This window comes from Pelecanus crispus, chromosome 4 (genome assembly GCF_030463565.1).
Source record: "Pelecanus crispus isolate bPelCri1 chromosome 4, bPelCri1.pri, whole genome shotgun sequence".
NCBI lineage: Eukaryota > Metazoa > Chordata > Aves > Pelecaniformes > Pelecanidae > Pelecanus > Pelecanus crispus.
In genome coordinates this window covers 56,320,664-56,338,046 of record NC_134646.1, presented here as the reverse complement: position 1 = coordinate 56,338,046, position 17,383 = coordinate 56,320,664, and the positions used below count along the sequence as shown (strand labels likewise).

At 52.2% G+C, this 17,383-nt stretch overlaps 1 protein-coding gene across 1 annotated transcript in view; it reads left to right on the top strand.

Annotated features, from left to right (window-relative positions):
• Positions 1-10,523: 10,523 nt before the first annotated feature.
• Positions 10,524-17,383, top strand: part of PDGFRA (platelet derived growth factor receptor alpha) — a 31,307-nt gene continuing 24,447 nt past the window's right edge. The window contains exons 1-2 of the mRNA XM_075709076.1: positions 10,524-10,658; positions 17,294-17,354. Of these exons, the coding sequence (XP_075565191.1) occupies positions 10,524-10,658; positions 17,294-17,354 (196 nt within the window). The remainder of the gene's footprint in view (positions 10,659-17,293; positions 17,355-17,383) is intronic.

Genomic DNA, 17,383 nt, shown 5'->3' with positions numbered 1-17,383 from the left:
ACATTGCCATATCAATGTGTCACATCCAAGTCCTGACATCAGGATGACATCAGATTTCTCAGCATTGACTCCTTACCAAATGTCCTGGTTTTGGCTGGGATAGAGTTAATTTTCTTCCTAGTAGCAGGCACAGTGCTGTGTTTTGGATTTAGTAGGAGAAGAATGTTGATAACACGCTGATGTTTTAGTTGTTGCTATGTACTGCTTACACTAGTCAAGGACTTTTCAGCTTCCTGGCTTCCTGTGCTCTGCCAGGTGCACAAGAAGCTGGGAGGGGGCACAGCCAGGACAGTTGATCCAGACTGACCAAAGGGCTATTCCATGCCATATGACATCATGCTCAGTATATAAACTGGGGGGAGTTGGCCGGGGGGGCAGCGATCGCTGCTCGGGGACTGGCTGGGCATTGGTCAGCAGGTGATGAGCGGTTGCATTACTTGTTTTTCCCGGGTTTTGGTGTTCTCTCTCTCTCTCATTGTTTTCCTTGTCATTACATTTGAAAAAAAAAAAAAATTAATTATTAAACTGTTCTTATCTCAACCCACAAGTTTTCTTACTTTTGCTTTTCTGATTCTCTCCTCCATCCCATTGGGGGAGAGTGAGCAAGCGGCTGTGTGGTGCTTGGTTGGCGACTGGGGTTAAAGCATGACACCAAAGAAAACCACAGTGCTGGGATATTTTGGATTCACCACCTGCTCTCAGAATCCAAACAGGGTCAAAACAGTCACTCCCGGCACATTTTAACCTCTGTAGAGATCTGAAAGCTTTTGTCCGTGAAGGACACCTCACCACAGCCTACTCTGGGTTTGATTTTTGTGGGGTTTCCTTTCTGCTGCAGCTCCTGGAGATGCCACAGGAGTTGCAGAGCCAGTGAGGCTGTGGAGCTGGGTGGAGGGAGCCTGTGGTGCCTGTGCTTACAGCCACTGCTCATTTTATTTTTGCTTCTGGGTGGGAAGCCAACAGTTGGTTTTAATCCCAATTTGAATGTGTCTCTCTCGGAGTCTGGCTCTCTTCTTGTGTTACACTGCTACACTGAGATATTCTGGGACACTTTTACTAACGATGGCAGAGATGCATTCCTGGAGATGGGAGCGAGGGTGTTTTTCAGTGCAGGGCCACATGTTTGAGTGATTCCAGCTGGGAAACCCACTCTCTCTGCTGGTCTGATACAGCCCAGGTTTACTGACCTTCATAAAATTGTGCCACCCGCTGCAGTAAGATCCCCCTCCATGCCACACACGTCCCCCTTTGGACTGTGTACCCCAGTGACCTGGGACTTCACACTTGCTTCTCCTGGGTTTGGGCAGGCAGAGCAGTTTAGAGGCAAGGATGGCAGCGAGGAGAAGGGAGGAAAGAAAGCTACCCATGAGTGACAGCAGGCTTCACTCAGGCTCCAGTGGACTCTTTAAGAGATCCAACATGGTTTTTTGAAAGCAAATTTGTTACATCCTTAATTCCAAGTAATCCCTGCTGCTGAAATGGGATGCAAACATCCTCTACTGTGATCCTGCTTCTCTCCTACTCTTCAAAATAATTGAGGGGTGATACTTACACAAGGTGACTGCCTACCCTAGCTCCTCTTGTCCCCCTTATCTCCATTCAGATGCTAATGATGGTTTAAACCAATGTTTGTGAATCACAGGCCTAAAGCAAAGCTAGGCAGAAGGTCTGTAGACAGTACGGGAGCTAGCTATTTTTAACTCTCCTTCTTTCCTAAGTCAATATTGGGATAGGCAGCAATGAAAAAAGCCAACATATGGAGAAGGAATTTGAAGTCGGGAGAGCTTCAGAAGCCGTCAGAACAAGCAGCCCCACAGGGCAAAGGGCAGCGGAGAGGCACTGGCAGGTGCTAATTGGGCTGGGGGACCATTTGTCTCCCAGAAAAAAAAAACCACTCAAGTCTTCAGATATTTACAATGGCTTCTGTCCACTCAAACTGTCTAGCTACCTATATATTTTAGCCTCCCATAGGCAGAACTGCGTGCCTCCGACTTCCCTGTTAATGGCAGAGGCTACAATTATACTTCCGAGTGCTGTCTTGATCAGCCCCCAGCTGTACAGCTGCTGATGTTTCTGGAGTAAAGCATTTCCTCAAACCCTTCATCTTGTCAAGTTGACTAAATCCTACTATGTTTTGGAAAAAGATAATTGGAGCAGGCTTCATGGATTCATTCAGACCACCAGAGACTGCTTGCAACTTTCTTAATAAGAAATTCCCAACAAAGTTTCATAGAGGTATGGATTTAAATAATACCTTTTTCTTATAGTAGTATAAAGCACATTGGGAAGAAAGTAACTGAGAAGAGAAATTATAAGTTTGGTGATGGATAGGAATTGCAAGAATTTTTTTGGATTTACTTTGGCTCTACAAATGTTTTCTCCCATCACAAAGAGAGAGGGAAAGGAAATTCTGTATTCTCTTGACAATAAGGACAGCAGGTTTCTATTCCCTTTGACTATGAAAATAGAAAATAGGGATAAAGTGACCTGTTCCTACTCTATTCCTTCTTTGCGGTGTCCTTAACTGATGGACAAAGAATGCCAGCAAAGAGCACTGTTCCGATTTGGGCATTTTTTGTATCCTTACTGCTATTCCTTCAGCACTTAGCCTGTTAATGTGGGACAAAGGAAGCAAAACATGGATGGGAATAGGGGCCAGGAAGGTGAGGGATTCCCTTTCTCTGAAAGAAACCTCAAAGAGGTAAAATCACAATGGGCCCCATCTTCCTGGCTCTGGCAGTGCAGGTCCTTTCAGAGCTGCAGTCTCTCGCACATTGCTTCCTGAATCCCTCCAAGGCACTCGCGCAGGGCAGTGGAAGGGTGGTGGATAAGCTCATCGCAGCTGGACGCTGGGGCATGATGTGTGTCTCACTGCTCCCTAGCTCTACAAACCTGCTCAACAAACAGCTTAAAAGATTGCTCTGTGAAAGTCAGCTTCATCGTGATGTCTTTGTTCACTGATTCAGCAAGGAGCCCTTTAGCAAAAAGAAGGCAGGCAAGGCTTGATATCCCTGTACTTTTGAAATAACAAACAAGATTTGACTCCTCCTACATCCCAACCCCACTTAAAAAGAGCAAAACACATTTTCCAAGTCTGTATTCTTCATACAGCACATGGAATCAAAGACAGCTGATTCTTTTTTCCCCGCTCTTTTCCTACACACCCTAAAGAAAGATCTGATTAACCTGTGGTGAAAGTCTGGGACCACTAAAGAGAATGGCTGAATGCCAGACCTGGAAAAAATCGGCCAGCATCTTCTCACCAATTGCAATCAAATTATAGTGAAATAGTTTCTATTAGGGACATGGGCCTAAAAAATGAAGTGATATCCAACACAGAAACTATTAAAGGACATCTTGTCATATGATTCATGGGAGCTAGAAAAATGTCTAGTAATTTATGGGTCTTCAGTATCTTAGCATCACTTCAGGGACTCCTTTCAGAGTTTGCTTCCCAGGGATACTAAGCTACCACCTTCTGAAAATTGCTCCTTCTCAGTGTGCTGAGTGTAGCATTCAGATAACAAGGTTTTCACCATGAAAAAAAAACTGTTGACAAGTGAGGTATAAATTCAGATTCATTGCAATGCCTGTGTTGTGGCTAGAACAGTGAAATGTTCACCAGCAAGAGGAAACTTGCTACTGCCACAGCAGCAATCATATAATTTTAATAGAATATTATCTTTTGTTATTTGGACAATGTCCTGCAAAATGATAAGTTTATGTATGTAACATATTTTAAACACAGTTGGTTATCAAGGGTTAACTTGGTTAGTGGAACCAAAGCGAAAGTTTTAAAATACTGCTGCCATGGAGAACAAATGCCTTCAAAGCTCCTATAGCATATGTTATTTAAAAGAGCGCTGAAACAATGTTCTGGTTTGAATTATTTTTCTTCACAGTGCTTCTCTAACTTTATTGCCAAAGAAAAGACTTCCAGAGCCAATTTTTAATCTTAATTATACCAGATTCAATCTGGAATATTTCCCTTGAAGTTAGAGTTACACCAGATTTACACAAAGCAGAATCTGGCCCAGTTTCCACATTAGACACTTTCTCAAAAGATAATTTAGGTTAAAAACTGGCATATCTAACTAAAACAGCTAGCAGACCAAGGATCAAAACCTACCTCCATGCTCCTGTATCCCCTGTTCTTGAGCCATGCCAGAGCTCCCCTGCCTGAATGAAGCCCGAGCTGTAGCTTCACATCTGTGGCTGCAGGGAGGGGACCTGTCCCTGCATTTTCCTCTCATCTCACTTTTTCATTTCTCCCTCTGCAATCACCTCACCCAAGTGAAGTACGTATAACCCAGTACTCTAAAGGACTATCAACAACAGACAGGCACATAAACATGTTACAAGCAGGAAGTGCTCCCTGCAGAATTAGATGAGGTATAGACTACAACCTGGTTACCTCAGACAAACGGAAAAGCCCAAGCAGTCTTTTCTAGAAGTGACAGAAAAAAGAGGAATGGTTTCCCCTGACTTTTCAGTGCGTCAGTCCCTCCTGTCTCCCAGATAAAGAAAGAAAACTGAATGTGGGGGCTTCAGTCACTGGTACCTCTTGGAATGGCCCTGGGTGCGATTGGCACCGGCTTGATTTCTTCCATCACAGATTAGGGTTTATAGGATTAACCTCAAGTTTGTGCTTGAGCAGAGGAAACACCGTGCTGCAAGAAGAATGACAACGTGATTCACACCTCCTGCTAACGCACCTCCAGCACAGTCCTGCTAAGTAAATGTAAAACGGATGACTGAATTCAATGACTAAGAAAATTGACTAAATTAATTTCCAGGTCTGGAGCTTTTTGCCAACTGTGTTAACATGGATGCTGAGTCTTGCAATTCCTAATGGTGGACTAGGGGTTGACCTGTTCTGGAAAGTATTGGGTGAAACTTGTAACCTCCACTGTCTCCACACCACACCACCACCCACCCCCCCTCCCAATTCTGCAGGCTCTTAGGAGGCATTGATGGCCTTCCCTCCTTTTTATCCTTGGGGTTAGTGAGATCCACGCCGAGAATCTCTCCGTGCCACAGAAACAGAGGGGTAGTGTTTTGTTTGTCATGGTATTTCTGAGCATGAAACATCCAGGAAGGAGAGGGATCCTTTTAGAAGCCAATTACAATTCAGAAACCTTGGCCATAGCTCCAGTTATTCTACAGCAAATCATCCCAAAGGAATTTATTGTTAAGCACTAAGCATCAGAAGAAAACCTACTGTGGGATGAAGCAGAAAAATGACATCCCGTGTCTGGAGCCTGGGCAATTCAGGGTAGTCAGTAAACAGACATGTTGAGTCGCTCCTGAGTTTGCCCCCTCGTGATGCTCAGCCTACCTTGGCCCTTCTGTGCCCGTGGGAGGGATGTGTAGTGGACGTGGTCAGCCCAGGCACGTGCGGGGACCAGTGCGGACACAGATGAGGGCTGGGCTATGCCCATCCCGTCGAGGGTGGCCGTCACCACTATGTCCGGGGTGGTCTGCGCACCAGCCAGCTCCCCCGTGCAGATCTCAGGGCTGGGTCCCCGAGCACAGCAGCCCGAGGGGGCAAAGCTGGTACTAATAGTCAGCACACACAGAACCAAAGCAGCCTGGTCTGGCTGCGGTTTTGTCCTGCTGTAATCCATTAATTGCTGCAGCTTGGAAGAACAAAGGCAGAGATAACGGTTTCGGGAGTTACGAACCGAAATCAAACCTGGGCTGAATCAGCAGAGGAGGTCCTTTGATTTCAGAGGGAAATCTCATCTGTGGCGCGGGAGGAGTTGCTCTCCCTGCTTTACTTGCAGCACGCCACATCCCCCGAGCTGCCGAGCCCGGCCCACGGGCAGCCCGGGGCTGCGCAGGGCTGGACCTGCGGGGACGCAGCCCCCCGATTCCCGGGGATGGGAGGGATGCCCCGCTTCCCCATCCTATCCAAACCCGGGCGATGCCTTCAGCAGCAACAGGGCGGCCACAGGTTGGCGGGGCCGGCCCGGCGGGCTCCGGTGCCCTCTAGTGTCGCGGGCGGCGGCGGCGCCGGCCCTGCCCGGGCACCCGGGGACCGGGCACCTCCGGAGCCGCCGGCACCGAGAGCGGCTCTCGGTGGGGGGGCCGGGGCTCCCCCGCCCCGGGGGCTGGGGGGGCCGGGGCAGGGCAAAGCGCGAAGTCAGGCGCCGGTGAAGGGCTAGCTGGAGGAACAACCCCTATTCCCCTCTCCTCCTGGGCTGCCCTGCCTCACCCCCAAACTGGGTTTGGGCCGCTTCTGGACCAGAGCGGCGTGTTTATCCTGCCCCAGTCAAAAAGTCAGGGCGGGAGCAGAAGGAAAAACAAAGCCTGTTTTTCAAAGAATAAGGCTTCCACGGCTGTTTTGGCATCTTTTAATGTCAAGAGCCAGATGCAACAATGAAAGCAAAACAGCTCGACGCTGTGGCAGTGGGAAAAACGACGGGCACGGGGAACTACCTTAGCCAGCCATGTGGGGAAGCAAAATAAAGGTTGGGGAGGGCAGACTGGGCAACATTAATTTCTTTTGTCTGGCTCCCTGCGCTGCCGGTGACACGGGATCCCTGCTATTCGGAGCCAAAGTCTGTTGAACAAACAAAATGAGGGAATCTGGTGTTGTGGAAAGAGGGGAAGGAAAAACCCAGACGGGTAGGACTGTAAATGCACGCAGGGCCCTCCTGCGGGCAGCGCACATTTCCCGGGGGGCTGGGGGGTGGCTTGGCGGTCCCCTGACTTGCTCCCCTTCTGTCTCCGGAAGCCCTCACCGCTGTGTTCTCCTCCCTCCACGATAGATACAAGCACAGATTTATAGCGACGAGCGATGAGAGGCCGCTCCGCTTTCTCCCTCTCTCAGGGGTTTGAAGGGGTCTGCTCCAGGCTGGAGCTGCTCTTCACCACACAGGGGTTTCTGCTCTAAAAGGTAAAAAGGGTGAGCAAGGCTGCGGCTGACCCCCGCACCGTGCATTGCTGCAGCGTGGGTAACGATAATCAAACCCAGACCTGCCTTCACACCGCGACAAAAGGCTGCGGCCCCATGGCGGGGCTTCCCGCGGGCCCCGAGCCGGGGCACCCCCTCTCAGCCGCCCCTGCGCTGCAGGAGATCTCTCGGACCCCACATGAGCCACCTCTGAGGCTGCCTAATAGCCCCAGCCAGCTAAAGGCTGCCCGGCTCACCCCTGGGGGAGAGCCGCAGGAAAGGGCTCATTAATTGCAGCAAACTGGGACTCCTCCCGGGTGGGGGGATGCTGAGCGGGGCGGCTCGCAGGCTCCCAGCCCCCCTGGGAGCGTCCGAGAGCGGAGCGAGCCGCCCTGCAAAATCCCGCCCCGTCGGTGCCCGCTGCCAGGACCCTGCCGGCGCTGCGGGCCCGAGGAGGGACCCCCCAGGGACCTCCCCCCCCCCCCGCCCCGGGGGGGCAGGTTGGGAGCATAAACAGGCGAGAGCAGCCCTAGCCCGCAGTTCTAAGATGTGCGGCTTCCATCTGTTGCCGCATAAACACACGCTAGCGGGACGCCTTATGCTCCGGCCCTTCGGGGGGAGGGGAAGGGGGCTGCGGTGGTGAAAATCGCCCCCCACCCCCCGCCTGTCCTCTCGCTAACCCCCACTCCCCCGCGCCTCCCTGGACGGGACCCCCCCTGCGCCACACGGGGCGGGGGGTAGAGCTCAGCAGCCGTCCTGGAGGGTTTATTTTAGCTACCACCTCCTCTGCGCGGGGCCAGCCCGTAGGCACCGCCGAGGGGGACCGGCCCAGCGGCAGCTGCCCGGCCCCAGCCCCGGCCCCGGGGGCAGAGCCCGCAAGGGGGTCCCGCGGCCGGGTCCCCCCCGGGGCGGCGGGCGTGGGGCCGGCGGGGCCCGGCCCTTAGCGTGGGGAAGGGGGAAGCCACGTCGGGGCCAGTGTCACCGCCGCCCCGGCGCCGGTCCCCGCTCCCCGCCCGCAGCGCCAGGCTGGCCTGGCGGGCAGCTTTGCCAGTCCCCGCGTTTGCAATTTTTATTTTTTCGCTGGGTCTTGTGAGATCCCACGTGGAAGCCGTTAACGACCGCTCGATAATGATCATGACAAAGGCATTATTCAAATGAGGCAGGTAATTGCAACCAGAAGGCGCCTCCTCCCCTTCCTTTTGCTCCTTTCTTTTTGCAGGAGTAACTCCTGCATCGCATCGCATCCCATCCCGGCGGTGCTTCGCCGGGAATCACCTCCACCCCGCCGCAGGTTAACCCGCAGGGCCGGCCGGGATCCCTCGGGGCTCGCAGGCGGCTGCTGCCGCCGCTCTGAACAGCACATCTTCGTGGGGCTTAAATCTGCCAGAGCCCGCCGCTCCCACCCAAGTCACGACAGGACTTTTCCCTCCACAAATTGAGGGGTTCAGGCTGCTGGGTGCTCTCGCCCTCCCCAGGTGGAGAGTTCCAGGGTGCAGTGGGTTTTTTTCCTGGGCTGTTTTTGGTCGTTGTGGGTTCTTTTCTTTTTTTTTTTTTTCCCTTTTTTTTTATTTTTGGCCACGTTTTTGAGTCACTGGGAGCCTGTTGTTTATTCACAAGCATTACGGTATCCTGTTAGCATTCCGACCAGGGGCTGCTCGCAGATCTGACTCCGATGATTTCCTGGAGGAACATGTGGAAGCAATAGCGGGGTTGTGCACTCACCCGGGCCGAGGATGCACTAGTGGAGGGGTGTGCAAGGGGCCGGCAGCACGGCCGGGGACCCAGCCGGGGGCACTCAGCCCCAGCGCGCTTTTCACGGGAGCCGCTTCTCCTTTCTGCCCCTGTTCCCTTCGGGGCATCTTCGGTTCAGAGGCTTAATTCTCCTTCGCTTAGGAAAGAGAAAAACCACCGGATCCTGGCGCTTGACTTTGAGGACAAATTTTCTTTTGTTTCATACTAAAAGGAAAAAAAAGAGGTGCGGGGGCAGACTCGGGAGGGGAGGAAGCGGGAGAAGCCCCGCGGCGCGGCCCTCGGGCCGGTGCCCTGGGCAGGAGGACGGGCAGGAGGACAGGCAGGAGGACAGACAGGCAGGAGGACGGGCAGGCAGCAGGACAGGCAGGCAGGCAGGGGCCTGCCGCGCCGCCGCTTTCCTGGGGCTGCAGTGCCCCCTCTCCCGCGGCCACCGCATCGCCCCGCCGGCCCCGCTCGCCTCTTCCCGCACGGAGCCTGCGGCAGAAGGGCTGCGAGGGCAGCTCCCCGGCAGCTCCCCCGGCCACCCCTTATCGCCAGCAGATAGCGACGGCCAACAAAGCGGAGATACCCGGTGCTGGCTCCCCGGCGGGGATCAAAGCTCCGTCCGGAGCGTGTTCAAACAGGACGGACTCGGACGTGTCCCTCGCCTCCGCAGGCACCCCCGGCCCTCGCCGTGCCCCCCGGCTTGGTTGTTACGGGGGTCGGCTTGCGCTGGGCAAAGGGAAGGCGGAGAGGAAGAGCAGAGCTTTCCCGGTCCCGTCGGAGCAGCGGGGTTGGGGGGGCTGGCTCCTGGGCGAAGGTTACCTTTCGTTGTGTCTTTCATTCATAAACGCTAGTGACTCGCCTCTCCCCCTCTCTCCTGTCCTCCGGCTCCTGGCTGGCTCACGGCCGTCCATCCAGCTCTCTAGCCCGAGCCCGAGCTCAGTGGTGTACAAAGGACACGAGGAAGCCGCAAATTCGTTTCCAGATCAAACTCCCATCCATAAACTCACACTGTGAGCGTGGACACCGAGCCCGGCGCTCGACCCACAGTCCTGGAGGGTCTGAGGAGGGAAGGCTCATTCATGAAATTGGGAGCACTCGGAGTTTTCATGAAAGTTTTTTTGGGTAGTTGGGTTTTTTTTTTTTTTTTTTATTTTCTCCCCCTGCAGTGCAAAACTCTCCGCTTCCCCCTTTCCTCCCCCTCGCCCCTGCCATATGGCTAACCTCCCCCCTCCCCTGCAAGGCTGGTGAAATCTGGAGGCAGAGACTGGCCCCCCTGCCTGCGTAAGAGCCTCCCGCCGGCGCGCCCGCCTCCGGCCGCGGGGCTGGGGGCGCCGGGCGAGCCAGGGCGGCTCTTATTCTGAAGGGGCCGGAGGGGGGCTTCATTTCCTGACAGCTATTTACTTAAAGCAAATGATTAGTTTTGGAAGGATGGACTATAACATTGAATCAATTACGGGACGCGGTTTGTGAGACCATTACAGTCGGATCGGGAGGGAGGGCGAGCGGGAGGGAAAGAGCGCGGCTGAGCGGGGAAAGTCACAAAAGACGTGGACCTATTTTGGATATTTTACAATCTGCAGGATTGGGGCTGCGGATTATAAAGGAGAAGGTAAGAGGTGAGGGGCAGTTTCCCCACCTTTTTCTTTTTTCACCTTTTCTCCCCCCCTTTTTTTTTTCTTTTCTTTTTTTTTTTCGCCTTTATTTATTTGTTGTCGGGTCTTTTTTTTTTCCTTTCCCCCTTTTTTCCCGACGCTCTCAGCCGGGCGGCGGGGCTCCTTCCCCCGGGGCGCGGGGGGCGGCGGGGGCTGGCGGCCCCCGCGGAGGGGAGCGGGGAGCCGGCGCTCCGCGGGCCGTCGGGGCGCGGCGGCGAGCAGCGCGGGCAGCGCTAATGACAAACACATTGGGACGGCGGGGGCCACCGCGCCGCATTCCTGCCGCGGGGGCGGGGGCGACCCGCCGGGGCTCCGCTGGCAGCGGCGGTGCCCGCCCGGGGGGACGGGGGGACGCGCACCGACAAAGTGAGGTAGGGTCGCACCCGGTGGCTCCCCCTCTTCTCGCATCTCTTGCTGCCTTCACCCCGCTGCTCTCCCGTCCCTTCCCCCACCCTTTGTTTTTCACCTCCTTCCCCTCTTCAGATCCCCCTTCCCCACCTCACTCCCCCTGACCGGGTAGCCTAAATTGCCCCGAGATCCCGGGCGGGGGCACAGGCACCCCCCCCTCCCGCCCCCCCAAGGCAACCCGATCTCCATCCCTGCGCGCCCCGTCTTTTTTTTTTTTTTTTTTTTTAACACGTCTCAGCGGAAGAGAAGATGCTGAATTTAGGCAGGACTTGGTACCTGGAGCCTTTCCAGCTTACAGCCCCCTCTCGCAGCGGGAACGCCAGCCCTGCCGCATGCCCCGCCGGACTGCTGGAGCCCACCGCCTCCTACCCCGGGGCAAGGCAAAGTCTTCGCGGCCACCGTTTGGATTTTGTCAAGCGCGGAGGTTGCAAACTTGCCAGCCTCTGCCAGGCTGGAGTCCCCTGGAAAAGTCCTAAGAGCAAGTAGGAAATGGCTTTTTGGCTGTCCGCGGCATTGCTCAACATTTTTGGACGCGCATCCCGCAGCCCAGGAGCCGTTCCAGAGAACAGGAGTTGGACAGCTTTTTCTGGAGCCAGCAGCAGCAGATCTAGCGAGGCAGCAGCAGCCCCGGGGCGCAGTCGCAAGCCCCCGGGGCTTGTCCGCACCCCGGCGGGCGGCTGCGGGGCAGCGGCGGGGGCGATGCCCTGGCTCCCGCCCGCGCCGGGGGCACGTTTCCAGCACCCCTCGACGGCATTTTCGGCGCGTCTCTTGCAAATGCTCCAGCTGCCTGGCGCTCCTCCGGGGCCCAAGGCTGCACGCCCGGGGCGGACAGGGCATCGCCTCGGCCCGGGTGGGGACCGACAGACCGGTCCCCAACGCCTGCCCCCCCCGCCAAGACTCCCACCCCCTCTCCGGGCCCCGCGCCCTCGGGGTCCGTGCCTCGCCCGAGGGAGAGGGCTGGAGAAGAAGCCCCGGGTCGCAGCGCCAGCAGAATTAGCCAGCCCCGGAGGGAAACACGGCTTCGCTCTGCCCCTCTCCGTCTCCCCTACCCGGCTTCTCTTTTTCCTGGCTACCTCGCATTTAAAAAAAAAAAAAAAAAAGTCGCTCCAGCTTGGCAAAGGCTTTCCTATTGTTTCCCAGACAAACAGCGAAGTGGCTGGGAGTTGCCATCTCCGCTAGGTTTGCTCGGTGTCCCGGGCAGCCTTTGATCGGCAGCGGCTCCGGCCGTCGGGCCCCGCCGAGGGCCCGCGGACCGCGGGGGACCCCCGGCAGCGCCGCTCCCCTCTGCCCGAGGGCTGCCGCTCGGGCTCCCCGCGGGCAGGCAGGGGCTGGCGAGCGCCTGCAGCCTGGTGGGGCTGGCGGGTGTGAACGTGACCCCCTCCCACCATCCCCACCCCGGTCCCGGCCGGCTGCGGGCGGCCCGCTCTCTCCCCGACGGGGCGCGCCGGGGGAATTGGGGCGGCTTGTTACGCCCTCGGCATCTCCCAGGGCCGATGCAGAGCCCAGCTGGGGTCCCAGCTCGGCTGCCTTAACTCCGTGTCCCTGGATGGGGCAAGAGACGGGATGAAAGCAAGGAGACAGGCATCAAAGGTTCCTCTGTCATCGGCTGATCAAAATACAAACTGTGGAGATGCCACTTTTAACTCTGGGTCTAGAAATGCTAGGGAAAGATCTCCCAGCAAGGGACTTCGGTTTTAGCTTCTAGTTAACAAAGAACATTTTAGAAAGGCGCTCAGCTAAACAGTGGTTTAGCCAACCTCAAAGCTTGGGGGGAAAAAAAAAAGTTTGAAGAAAAATGAGACCGCACAAAGCACTGGGATTTAGAGGTCCACAAGCAAACCAGCTCTCCCAGCCTGCAGGCGCTCTCCCGCTGCTTTAAAATGAGACCCCTTGTTCTGGTACTCCTCTGCAGGCACCAAGGGGCAGGAGGTGTGCCAGTCGGTCTGCCACCAGCCACCGGGGCCACCTTTGCTCTTATTTGCTTGTTGATGTATGGGAAATCTTCATGCGTCTGTGAGAGTAATATATAGGTATTAGGTTTCAAGACAGCAGGAAGTAATAAATATTTTAATAAAATACCTCTCCACAGTAATACAGTATCGAGCTAGGATTTGAGTACAATGTATATAGACAGAAAAAGTCTTGCATACCCCAGACCTTGCTGGTTATTTCCAGCTATACCAGTTGGTCTACAAACGAGGGTGAAATGTATAACCTTATACAATCCTCGCCTCGCTTCCATCCTGAGACCGTCGTGGCCACAACGGCACTGCTTCTGCATGTGAACTCTGAAAGTTTTAATAGAAGTTGTTTGCTTCACTTGATTTAAAGACCAGGGAATGTCTTCTGAGAGGTTGTTTTTCCTGGTGGTGGCAAGAACTGCTGATAATTTTAAAAAAGCAAGCAAGTAAGCAAACAATCCTTTCTCTCCCTCTTGCCTTGCTCTCCTGCTTGACTCATCTCTTTCAAGTCAATAAAGCTTTGCATGGGCAGCCGAGGAAAAAGTTTGCAACAGCTAGGCTTCCTAGCTCCTGAAGTCAACAGAGATGGATTGGTTTTTCCATGCAATGCTTCTGAGCACTTGAGTTGGGCTCTGAGGTGTTCTTTGATCTGATCCTGAGAACCTAAGTGAGATGTATTCCTTGGAAGTGCCAGTCTTTTTGTCTGTTTCCTGAGACAGTCTGCAAAATCCTCTTTGGACTGAGTGGTGGAATTTAGACTTTGCAAATTTCCCCCACCTTTAGCTTCTAAACTGGTGGACTCTGTCCTTGAGGGTTAAGCTGAAGAATCGGGGCTGCCTGGAAGGTTCCTTGGGTAGCGGCCATCACTGTGTGTCCTGCAGAGCCCATAGTGCACTGCAGGAGCCCAACACTGGGCTAGTCTTGGTGTGTAGTTACTCCTGCATACAGGCTATGCTGGGTGCAAATACTTGGAAAGGCATGTGGAACAAGCATCATTTTAGGAGAACATTTATGCCAGTCTTTTTCATTGAAGAAATTTTCTTGTGTCGTTTGAGCCTTTACCCAGTGAAACCTTCAGACCCGCCTGTTAGCACTGCAGGGCAGCTCTGCTCTTGTGGAGAATTGAGTTTGTAATTTGGGAACTGAGAACCAAGAAATGTTTCAGGAGGTCCTGTCTGAACATTTACATTCAGCTAGTGACATATACCACAAGGAGGAAATGTTCCCCTCTTTTCTTGGGCTGGCCTTAGCTCTTCCTGGAAAAGATCAATCTTCCCAGAAGGACAGACTGCCACTCTTACAAAATCACCACTGAAATTATCCAGCCCTCTCATAACAAGGATAATCACATCATTACGTGCCAAGAGTTGCAACCCAACTACTGTTGTATCCCTTATGTAAATACAGAGCAAAAGGGACCAGTTTGGTTGTGTTTTTTTTTTTTTTAATTAGCGAACTCGCACGAAATATTAAAATATAAGAAATTTGAACTTTAAGTTGATCCAGGAGACCCAGTTTAGGTTCCATCAGCTACGTTGGAGACTAGTGCGTCCTTCTGCTCGACAAGACGTTTGGCTCATTAATGTGGATCAACATTGCCATCCTGTGGCCAAGAAGATGAACTGTAGTGACTGGGTAGCTGGCAGGAGAGAAGCCTGTTAGTCTCCAGTCTTCTGGTAGATGGGCTAGTTTTCAGTCTTGAAAGAGGTCTTTGTTTGATTTACAGCAGTATCAGAAATATATACCGCTGGCTCTTCTTGGTCGACCATGGTGCTTTCTCTCTCGGTCATGTAGCGCAATCACCTAGGAATAGCATAATTTTCTAAACGCATATTCCCATCGGCTTTCTGGATATTGATTTTTACTTTGCCTTCTACAGTGCAGTCAGTGAAACCCTTCTTGGTAGAAAGCCAGTGCTTGGCAGTGAGTGTTTAGAAGATTGACTCCTTGCTGATAACAGTTCTTCAGATGTTCTTCTCCTGATTTTTTTGTCACTAAAGCATACAAGAGACAGATCAAAATTTCAGTCAGATCCTTCCAAAACCCAGTGGTTAAAGTAGATGCAATGACTGTTTTACCTTGGGCAATCAGTCTCTCCTGCAGGGAGTTTGGCAAACCCTTCATGGCATCGTGTAACTTCCACTATACACGCCCATGTTTCTATTTTAGCTAGCAGTGTTCAAGGTATGCAAGGAATTAAGGTTGTCTCAAATTTGCATTGTATGTGTGCTGTCAATACTGGGCTTCAGCTTGCATAAATCTACTGGCTTCAGGGAAGTTACACCAATTTATTGTTGATGGAGTGGTGTTAGAAACTGAACCTGGTCTATTTATTCAAGGCTGAGATTTGGGTGATTTAGGACAAAGGCGGCTGCTCTGTCTGTGTGAAATTGTACCTGCATTAATCCTTGACTCCAGCACTGATGTGTGAGGGTATGTTGGAGATGGGACTCCAGCACGCTCAAGTTGGATGCACAATGTAATTTAATCCAATTCAAATAGATTTTGAGTACAGATGATGATGAATCCTTAGTACGTTATTCTGTCTTTCACAGTGAGGAGGTGTTGCTCTGGCTCTTGATGAGATTAATGGGTCATTCAGGAAAGATCAAAGCTCTGGGTTGTGAAAGAATAGCCAGCTGGAAAATGCAAATTTAGTTAAGTCCTTGTGTTTTTAAACTGCAACAGTAGGTTGAGACATTCAGCTCTTATTGATTTCTATGGCAGCCCAACCAAGACAGCAAATTCGAAGTAGCACTTTGCAAATGCCATCACCCATATTTACATCAGTATAGTCATGGGGCTTCACTCTTCACACACACAGCTCTGCAACAGGGTGAGGCCACTTCAGCAGAGCTTCTGCAGACTGGTGTGCAAGAGCTGAGCTAGCTTTGTGTTTTCTCCTTCTGTGCTGCATCACTTGCACTGAATAGTCTGCAAATACAACACAAAAGGGGGAGAGATCTGCCTTTTCAGAGAGAAAAGGCAGAAGGAAACTTGGCAGACAGTGGGGTAACATTGTCTTGTGGATCTTGGGAGATTAGGAGTCAGATCAATAAAGCAGACCATGGTAAGTCTTTCAAGATTTAGAGTGAGTTACTTTATCACAAAAAAATTGTAGGATATAAATGTGATAAAAGTGAGTAAGGAGGCTGAGACCAAGGGACTTCTTTGATGTCCAAGAGTCTGTTATCAATGGGAGACAGATACATAAACACATGGCAATTATTGCTAATTGAAGAATCAGGCAAAATGTCTTGTCTCTGCTGGAACGTTGTCAGCTGAATTTCCTAAGTTGTTTGTACATGTTTTTGGGGGTTGGTAGTTTATAAGTCTTCTAATCCTGCTTCTGAGACCTTTACGTTTGATTCATGTATCAAATACTTTTTACTTTGCAAAAGCATGTTGTCTGCTTCACACGTTGCGGGAGGAAAGAGGGACTGGTTCAGAAATGCTCCTTGGCATGTTGTAAGCGTTTAACTCCCATATGGCACTGGCATAGTCGTAATAACTGGATGTACCTACGTGCTTTCCTATCTCAGCACCAGGAGCTGAATACCAGAGGGTGAATAGAAATGCTCCAGAACCTTTGAAAAGTAGTCCCTCTCTTGGCACATCATCCTTTATTTTACTCCTTGGTCTGTGTTTCAGATTAGGGGCTCTTCCGTGCCGAAGTTTTTTAATCTATATTGGCTTTGGGCCAAATCCAGTTGCTATTAAAGTCACCAACAAAACGTCCATTCATTTCAATGGGAGCAGGGGTTGTAGGAGCTCCTCCTTTGGAAATTATCTAGCAGGCTGCTTGAGGATTTTAAGCGGAAATGTCATTAGATGGCACAAAAATTACATAGATGCTTAATGCCACTGCTGCCTCTTCAAGACTGATGCCTTAGGATTATGTATTTGAAAGCTAAAATTATTGCATGTGATCTGTGAGTCTCCACACGGTTGAGGAGAAGAGATGCTCTGCGAATGGCAGTGCTGGCCTACAGTCTGTCGTGGATTTATTCCATTAGAAAATTTCAGCATATGTTTTAAATTGCACGTCTTTTGATCAAGGGAATTCTTGCTAAATAAGCAATAAACACTATTGTATTGCATTGTATTCAGTAAGCTATATATATACATATGTACAATGGCAAAACAAAGATATCGTTCAGGATTGTACTATTTGTAGTGAAAGTAGCTTTTTCTCCCCCAAAAACCTGCTTGCAGCTAAAAGGCCAGAACCTAATGCACAAAGCCACTGCATCCTCACCGATGTATGTGAGGGTACTGTCTCTGTGCAGGGGGGTTCTGTGGGCTCAGTCCCGGAGCCTGCAGTGGGCATCAGAGCTGGTTGCAGGCTGTTGGAGGGAGGGATGCGCCAGGACCTGGCTCCTTACCCTGCCAGTGGAGAGAAGGGGTTATGGTGCCTTAGCTGCATTCCCCGTGCCGGTGACGTGGCTGTGGCCCCACGTACCTCATCTCAACGGGCTGTGGGTGCGAGCAGGGGTCCCTGGGCTTTTTCTCTCCGTGGCACCATGTGGAGTGCCAGGAAGCTGCGCTAGGGCACTGCGGGAGAGGGCTCCTGCAAACTCTCATACAATTTTCAGTCTATTAACTGGCTCCCTCTTGCTTTCTCCTTTCTGTTTCAGTTGTTGGTAGCTATGGGTACTTCCCCATGGACATTCCTGATCCTGGGATGTTTTCTCACAGGTAATGTTCCTCAGTCCTCTAAGCCTCTC